Here is a 9,858-nt window from a genome sequence, read left to right as displayed (position 1 = left end):
TCTGTGCGTATTCAACAATATTTCGAAAACATATTTTAACGAATTGAAAATTCTTTGCATACAATTATAAAATTCGTTTCTCCAAGTGTTACAAGTCTTATAATTATGTGTGAACTGTTTTTATTTCAGTAAATAGTTTTAGAGAAAAGGTGAAATGAGTAAACAAAAATGTTAACATTTAGTAGGTCTAGCTTTCGATTGCTCTCATGGCTAAACAATGTAGAACTAGTTTATTACATAGCAGTATTTAAGAATAAAAGAAATTCCTATTTTTTTAATGCAAGTTCGTTTAATGTCTTTTTTGTAACTCACAATATAGTGTGCGTTATTGAATAAATATCGTATAACTAGGGTTCACGCCAGTAGGGCGACAATTGTCACCAAGTCGTCTACAAATGTCGCTAAAATCAAACACAAGGTCGACAAATTATCGTCTTGAAATATGTTTAGAATTTACAAAATAGTAAAGTAAATTAGTTTTTTGCATGGAATGCAATGCATTTAAAAAATTTGTTGCATTAATTTAATTGTTCTATGCGTGAAAATGGAATTCAAATGCGAGGTATTCAAAAAGAGTAACAGAAAGTGTCTGGAACCGAAAATTTTTAATTTAAATTCCAATTAGTTTTAATTCCAAATTTACATGTCGTGCTGTATTTTGCATTCATGTACCGGCAGTAAAATTGACCATCAATAAAATAATATATTTTTTTGCTCTTTTGGATTTACTTCGTTGAAAATTTTATTATCTTCAGATAATTAATATTTAGTATTATATTTTGTTAGTTCTTACTTTCTCTATTTTCTTCCTTTACTTATTTCTTTGGTCTCAGCATTTTAATTTTTATGCTGAATCTATTTACTAATATTATTTTAGCTTTTTCATACTTAGTTTTAATTATTACTAATTTTCAACCATTACTGGCTAATGAACCAATGTGGGGTAATGAACTCACTGAGGAAGTTGTAGATTGCAATTAATAATTTTTAATGAGTACCATAACATGAATTAAGTAATTGTAAAGTTTGATTTTTCTTACGTTTGTCAACCATATTAAGTTTCTGGAACACTAAATAAATACATAGGTGGTTCTATTGAAACCCAAAATTGTCATTGGCAGTGCGAAACCTATGTTTGACTGAGTCATTAAATTTGAAGAAATCTGATAATTACGTAAAGAGAGTGGCTCGTTTTATTGTTGTTATTATTATTAATATAATTACTTTGCTGATTACATGTATCAATAAAGAACAATACTTAAAATATATTGCTATTTTTTCCTGTATGCTATTTTTTTTCCTTGCAGAATAGTTAATTTAAATTCGTTTTTTCTTCAAGACGGACTTAAGTGTCACAAAAAAGAAACATAATTTTTTGAAGAAATTACAGAAAAACTTCTTACAAAAATGTGAGGTCGCAAACAAAGGAAAAAAAAATATTTTGGCAAAGTTACCGCACTGTATGGTAACGAAACTTCTGATTAAAAAAAAGTAAATAAACTGTTCTTTTTGTTCATATGGAAATTTATTGTTTTTATTATCACATATTTAGTAAAGAATACAAAAAAAATTTGAAAAGTAAATTTTAGCAAATAAATTGTTTTTATGCCGTGCTCTAAGGTATCATTTTAAAATAATTATATTTTTCCACTTTTTTTAAACTTCATTACACATTTTTAAACCATATTTTATTGTTGATTTTTACCAAAATCATTGCCAAAGTGATCCAGAAAAATTACGAAATTACATAGAGCCAGAAATACAGTAAATTTCATCTTAATTTAGTAATTTTGACCGTGTATTTTTTTCAGTGCAGTTTTTTGGTTTTTAAACTTTTTTCATTTCGCATGTTTCTTAAAATCGTTATTTGGTATTTCGTAAAAGGTGGAAAAAAGTAGAAAAATATACTACTTTTAATTGAAAATTCGATTAGACAAATAAAGTGCTTTTCTAGAATGCATCCTTATGTCTAACTTGTTTTAGATTAAACCTTTTAATTGAAAATTTTATACAACAAATAAAATGCTGTTTCTTGTGTCCAACTTGTTTCTTATTTAACAATGATTGATAAACGAAAATCAAATAGTGATAAAGTAAAGTAAGTATTTTATCCTCAAAATAAGTATTTTATATTCTCCTAAATATAAACGAAGCAATTAATCAAACACATTTCTGCAATAATTTATGATCGTTAATTACCTGATTTCGAATATGTACAAGAGTTATCAAACTGTAAGTTTAAAAATCCTGAAAAAATTTTGTGTTTTAATTTTTTCCTAAAAACATAACTTTTAAAACTTGAATCTGATGACCTGTATTGCATTTACAATGAAAAAAGCATGTTGTAGAACAAATATGAAAAACGTGTTGATCAGCTGGAATTTTATTCTCCAGAGCAAATAGAAATGTACTAAATGTAAACGAGCATTGCTAGAGCAAATATATTTCATATAAAAATATCCCACATAATGAGAAAATTTTCAGAAAACTGAATCATGCCAGAGTTGCGGATTGAATATGAATAGGCAGTAAAGATTGTTAGTTAAAAGAGGTTTAAAATTGCAGTCAGCTAAAAAAATGTTTTTCAATAAAAATTTCTTTCTCAATAGTTTATTTTTTATGAAACTAATGATATTCTTCTTACACGCATGAAAATAAAAATATATATCTATCGAGTAGTTTGGGAGCATATAATAGTCAGTCAGCTAAAGAAATGTTTTCCAATAAAAATTTCTTTCTCAATAGTTTATTTTTTATGAAACTAATGATATTCTTCTTACACGCTTGAAAATAAAAATATATATCTATCGAGTAGTTTGAGAGCATATAATAGTGGATTTTCAGATTCTGAATTAAAAATATCCTGATCTCAGTTAGTTAATATTGAAGTCCTATTTATGATTAACTATTTAACTGTGATCTTATGATTAATACTTAAAGTTAAAAAAAATTGATACTCATTTTCATATTGAAATTATTCTGATTATTAAAGCAATTATTGGAATCATGCATCGTAAGTAATACTTATACACCGTAAAAAAATCTGTTAAATTTGCAAAAAAAAATTATCAGATATGTACTACTATTTTAGCAAATAACTGTGCTATTTTAGCTAAGAAACTCTATAAAATAATTACGTCAGCATTGGGGTCCATGAGCAAGCCAAGAGCAAAATTCGCCTGACTAGACTACTCTGGGTTTCGAACCCGGCTTACTTCATAGGGAGACAAGTGCCATGTACCTCGGAGCATGACAACTCTAGTGTTTGGTTATATAGAAAAATCTTAAACTGTGTTTATCTTAAAAATCTTGCTCATTAAAATCATTAGTGCAAAAACGTTTAAAACTACAGAGTGGCCCACCCTGATATGAATCTATCTAAAAAATAAATTTATATCTAAAAACAGATAACAATCAGGTAGAGAACCGATTCGACAATGGAGTTGAATCGCAATTTTACTTATACGATGTTCAAAATCATAAAAGTATTTCTGAAAATTAAGAGAAAGTATCGAAAATAATCATAAAATGATTCGATAAAAGATATATTTATCTTACAGTAAGCAAAACTGCAAGGAAAAAACTAGATTTTATCTTGTGAAAAAGTTTTGCAGAGTTCGCAGACTGATGGCCTTGTGATCAATAGGCTCGCATTTGATAAATCAACCATTTCATATAATGTACATTGTATTATAGTACATAAAACAGCTTCCAATCCAAAGAAATAAAGCAACAAAACGCGAATACAGCACATATAAAGCCACAAAAACAAATATTATAGTTTTGGTTTTTTTTTTATCAAGATCCTTCCTCAATGTCAAAAATAGAATGAGAGAAGGAAAACAGGAAGCTTCCTTATAATGAAGTGTGAACAAAGAAAGAAATGTCGATTCAGAAGGAAATGGTTCTTGCTCGAACTTCTTCCCCATCCCCTATCAATAGTTAATTCCCTTTTTTTCTTTCTTCCAGCTCATTTGTTGTTGTTGTTACTTATGCTACTTGCCAATACCAGAAAGACTTCTTGAAATCAAGTGAATTTTTTAAGGCAGTGACTGTGTTTCTCGTTTATTCAGAAGCAGCCTCTATAGCCAACAACACGACTTAAGCCACACACACGTCACAGCCCATTTTTCAGAGAGAACCTAATCGTACTCCATTCATCCACAGATAGAAATTTTGACTTTAACTAGATCAATCTTCAATTCAATAACCCCAAAGTATTGATTTGTTATGCGAATTTGAAGGTCTTTGTTACTTCAACAGATTTGCACGGGGATTCCTTCGCCAGCGAGATTCAAAATCCCGTTTTGATGAACACTAGTCCAACTTCCTACCAACCAGGTTATCCGCTCCCATAAATTGTTTAAAACTTTTCTTATGAACCTCGCTGCTCTCCTTCTTACATTCTTTGAGTAAATATCTCGATTTCAAAACCGAAATGTCACTGTTTCGAATTAAATTGACTCGACTTTATTTGCGATTTATTAAAGCAATGTTGCTTTATTTTAATTTATAGTACAAAGTATGTCATTTTTCCCTATGCTTATTCTAATATTTTTGTTATGATCGGTAAGTAAAAAAACCGCCATTGCAATCAAATGAGGAAAATGAACAAAATATTTTTTTTTGTTCCATATTAAATTTGAAATAAGAAGTGAAGGAATTAATTGCGAAATATATTACAAAACTTTAATGTTTACAACATAAAAAAACAGAAATGTAACAACAAGAAAATTTTGAATGTGCAAACATAGAAACGGGGTTAAAGAAAGCAAAAATATAGTGCAACATATACAGCTTTTTCCGGTAATTGCCATCTATAGAAAACAATTTACTTTTACTTACTTTACGACGGAGTCTATTTACTTTGTGATTATTCCAATCAGAATTGTTTGCAAAGCTTTATTATGTACTGGTGAATTCTATGCGATCAAAAATATTTTATTGACATATAGTCGTTCAATCGTTCAGAGCGCATCTCTATGAAATATGTCAGCGAAATATTCTTATTAAGATTAAAGGAAAATGTTTAGAAATGCACCTTAAGCATTTCGTGCAGCAGATTTCTAAGGTGAGCTCAAAATATTTTAAGAAAAACACTCGTTTTAAACTATGAATGTGCGTGATATTTATTTTATTTCATTTTACTACCTATAAATTACTACCTATAGCTTAAAAGTAAAACCTTAAAATATTTTTTCTGTATGTTCACCTTCGTTTTTTGAAAGAAATGTTTATTTTGAGTATATATTTGATTAATATTTTAAATAAATATAAATGAATAATTATTGCTCTTGCGAAAAAGAACTTTATAAAAAAAATATCTAAAATTCCTATTTCCTTTGCTAAGCTCTACAATATGACATAATACATATGAATATTTATTGTTTGCATAACTAAACGTATTCACAAATACGTACATCGATTAATGTATTACACATATCGTATTACATAATGTGCATCTTACATCGTATTACATAATGCACATTACGTAATGTACATCTTTTTGCAACATAATTTAAATTGCTTTAATAGGATCTCTATAATGAGAAAAAAATATGGCCAAAACTATTAGAATATGGTAAAATTTTTAATCTGTTTCTGAGTCTATTAGAACACGAACTTACTAATCTTTACCAAAGTGCTTTGGTAACAATTTTAATAAAATAAACAATAAAATATGACTTCATAATCTGTGATAAAATTTGGTAAATGTGATGAAATATGCTAATTTTATCGTGATACCTTTGAGCAAGGCTTAAAAGTGTTTATTTGGTTAAATGTGCTTTTCAGTTTTGTATTTTATTTCTAAACCAGTGAGAAAAAGAATTATAGTTTTAAAATCCAAAATTTAAGGTAAACCGTTGCCATTGGAACAGAAAAATTATGAAATGAATGTTTTAAATACCGTATATTTTAGTTTCTATTACCAAAATGATATTTTTTCACAGAAATATCGTTACCATACAGTACGATAATTTTACCAGAATTTTTTTCTCCGTGTACGAATCATATAAATCAGCCAGTATTTAATTTCTTATCTTATATTAAATAACAAAAAAGAATATAAGTATTACAACATTATGTACTGTACTTTCAAGTGCAACTGAAGGACAGAAGGGATTTAAATCTTTTACTTTGTCCAATAAGTTCTCCATCTTGTTGAAGATTTCAGGAATTTAGCAGATTGGATATTTTATAAAAGGAAAAAAACTTAGATTTTGATTTTCTTTGCTAAATAATATAATTATAATCATCCGTATTTGATTTATGTGCATAGATATTAACTGTTGCCATAGATGTAGTAGATAAATATAAACACATCAGTTTACAAAATAACTGTACAGTTCTGTAAGACTCTATTTTGAGTCAATGAAACAAATAAAATACCCGGCATTTTATTTCTTATCCTATACTATATTGTTCTTAATCTGCACATGTTATAGTATAACACGTACTACTTTTAAACAAAGCTTAAAAAAGGTAGAAAGAATTTAAATATTTATTTTTGGAAACGTCAATAAATTCTTCATTTAGTTGAAGATATCGATTATATAATGAATTATTTTTAGCAATAAAATCTTTAGTTGATTAATTAATCTCAAAATTATATCACTATTTAATCACTTTATTTGTCTTTTTTATTATTTTCTGTACGGAGTGGCGTAAATGAAGATTGAAAATGTGTTTTTACTTAAAATGAGTTTATTAGCGTTTTCCCTTTTGGGTGTAGATGCGTGGACTGTGTTAGCGTATAAAACATAGACTGAGTTTTGAAAAGGTTGTGCTTGCCAAGTTGGCGTATTACAGTGCGCCAACGCCATGAGCGTGATTTACAAATACGGAACATTTTCTTTTTATTTTATTTCAATTAAATTTATAAAACAAATCATAATTTTAGCCAAATTTTTATGAGTATAACGTGTTAATCAATTATAATATTAATTTCATCTATTAGGTGTATAAGCTATCCTAAAAGATGAACCCAAGATATTTCTAAATTGTTCGATGAAAGTATAGCGACTAGTGTTTAGATATAGGTCCTATAATATAATTAATCACTTAGCAATTAATCGAAATTTTTTTATAATATATCATCCTTAATAGTTAGAATGATAAATTGTTCACAATCGCTATTGTATGAAATTTTGTATGAACATATATACTGGGATCGAGTCTGGTGTTGACACCACAATATTTCCTCCATTCCTACAATAAAGAATTTTGGAAAATAAATATTTATTTAAGAAAAAAAATATATAAAATAGAAAAGAGAAAGAAACATAAATTGCCTGTTTTCCACATAATTTTTAACCACGGAATTGCCCGAAAAGGATTTATACATGGAGAAAATTAACAACGAAAATTTTTAGTAAATAACTTTTGCCACGGATTTGCCCGAAATGTATTTGCACATGGTAAAAACTATATAAATTAACATCGAAATTTTTTTGTAAATATATCCACAATAATATACGATTAACTCGATGATTTTATATAGAATTTTATTACTTTAGTTGGGTATCTATTGTTTTTTTTATCAAACTTTGAAAGAGTTTATCTATTTGTTTTCTTGGATGAATAATTATTACTACATATTCTTTTAATTCTTTCAATTTCACTAAAGGTGGTATTTAAATAGATGTTCCTAGAAACATTGAAATTCCAAGTAATTAGTCTATTTATATTAAAATTATAGTCATTTCTTTTATCGTNTTTGTCTTTTTTATTATTTTCTGTACGGAGTGGCGTAAATGAAGATTAAAAATGTGTTTTTACTTAAAATGAGTTTATTAGCGTTTTCCCTTTTGGGTGTAGATGCGTGGACTGTGTTAGCGTACAAAACATAGACTGAGTTTTGAAAAGTTTGTGCTTGCCAAGTTGGCGTATTTTTGAAGAATTTTATTACTTTAGTTGGGTATCCATTGTTTTTTATCAAACTTTGAAAGAGTTTATCTATTTTTTTTTTTGGATGAATAATTATTACTACATATTCTTTTAATTCTTTTCATTTCACTAAAGGTGGTATTTAAATAGATGCTCCTAGAAACATTGAAATTCCAAGTAATTAGTTTATTTATATTAAAATTATAATCATTTCTTTTATCGCATAAATCAGCAAAGCAAATATTTTCTTCTTTTATAATACCCAAATCCAAAAAATTGAAATTAATATTATCATCATGATTATGAAGCAAGATAAATTACTAGGGTTAAATATTATTTAATAAAATAGTGAAATCTTGAAAATTAAAGATAATTAAATCATCAATAAATCTAAAAGCAAATTTAATACTAAGAGTATAACTTTTTCATAATAATGCAAAAATAAGTTAGCTAAGAGAGAAGAATAATTAGATTCTTGTGGTATTCCATCAATTTGAAGATAAATATCCCTTCCATTGTAAAGATAATTACTAAAAAGACAAAAATTAATCAGAATTTCCCAATAATCAAAATCACAACAATGGATATTTTTAAAATCATAGTATAATAATTCAAAAGGACATCTTTTAGTTTAGAAAGGGGAATGCTATTGAAAAGATCCTGGAAATAGAATTAATAGAATTAATTTTATAATGTTCAAGAATTCTAAAATCGGTTGATTATTAGTGATAATCCAAGAGAAACCTTTTGGAAATATTGTTAATAATTTTATTTAAGTAGTTAGAAAATATGATGTCAGAAAATATGATGCCAGAAAATATGATGCCAGATAAGTATTAGGTCCACATGTGATAGTTCTAAATTTTAAGGGAATTTCATGAAATTTAGGACTGATAATTAAGTAAAGAAATTGTATATTTCTAATTTTAATTTTCAATCTCTTACATAAAGCTAAAATTTTTTTAATGATAATATTATTATTTAAATTACAAAGTTTAAAATTTTTACTGTTTTTTAATTCCGTATTTATAAGTTCAACATAGAAATTTTTACAGAAGATTGCATAATTTTTGTTAGCTTTATCAATGGGAGTAATTACAAAATTTTTATGAAGTTAATTGATTGGATAATTTTGGAAAAATTTGTTCAATTGTTATTGTTATTTAAATTATCCTTATTACTGAAAACAAAGTTTTTAAAGTAATTATAAACACCCCATTTCCATTCTGTTAGAAAACCTAAAGGTAAAGAGAATCTATTTGATATCTTTAAACAAAAACTATTGAGATCATTGAGAAAGTGTTTTAGAATTTTATTGATTGACATATGGTAAATTGGTCTAAATTTTGTGCCTTTTATCATTAAATTCCTAAGTTCTAAGTTTTCTATAATATTCAAGTTACCAGTAATAATATGTTTATGATGTTTATCAACGAAATCAAAATATTTCTCTTCCTCACGGTGACATTCATAATTGGATATATTAATCATCCCTAAATTTTTGCTTATGTCATTATCTATAATATTTTAAATCATTCTTGAAAAATTTTTCGTTTATGTAAGTTCATTTGAATTCGCTACTCGCTTTATAGATTTTATTTCATGTTTTATTCTGTTTTTTCTTTATTTTATTTTCTGTTTTTACGTGATATTTTTCTTATTGTGTTCTATTTTATTTGTTGTAATTTTTTTGTGAAATTTTAAGTGCTTTTCACACTATTGTATTGATATATTTTGCTTTGGCTATATTGATGCAATATTAGAAAGCACTCTTTTTTGCGGATATAATCGTGTGTGCTGATGAAAAGATTATATCTTTTATTTTCCAGATTTTTCTAAAATTTTCGTCCTCTTTTTAGAATTTTTTCCCCCCGGTTTCTTGTTATATTTATTATTATTTTTCTTTTATTTTTTCCCCTTCTTTCATTGCTCTGTAATATTTCCATTGTTTTCCTTACACTTTGAAATTAT

The 9,858-nt window shown here is 26.6% G+C and overlaps 1 protein-coding gene across 1 annotated transcript in view; it reads left to right on the top strand.

Moving 5' to 3' along the window:
• Positions 1 to 4,932: 4,932 nt before the first annotated feature.
• Positions 4,933 to 9,858, top strand: part of LOC107456027 (protein unc-93 homolog A-like) — a gene marked incomplete in the record, with an annotated part of 16,211 nt that continues 11,285 nt past the window's right edge. The window contains 1 exon segment of the mRNA XM_071181395.1: positions 4,933 to 5,071. Coding sequence (XP_071037496.1) covers positions 5,036 to 5,071 — 36 coding nt within the window.

The sequence above is a fragment of the Parasteatoda tepidariorum genome, chromosome 5 (assembly GCF_043381705.1).
Source record: "Parasteatoda tepidariorum isolate YZ-2023 chromosome 5, CAS_Ptep_4.0, whole genome shotgun sequence".
NCBI classification, from domain to species: Eukaryota; Metazoa; Arthropoda; class Arachnida; order Araneae; family Theridiidae; genus Parasteatoda; species Parasteatoda tepidariorum.
The sequence above is the reverse complement of the archived record's forward strand: the minus strand, read 5'-3'. Positions and strand labels throughout refer to the sequence as shown.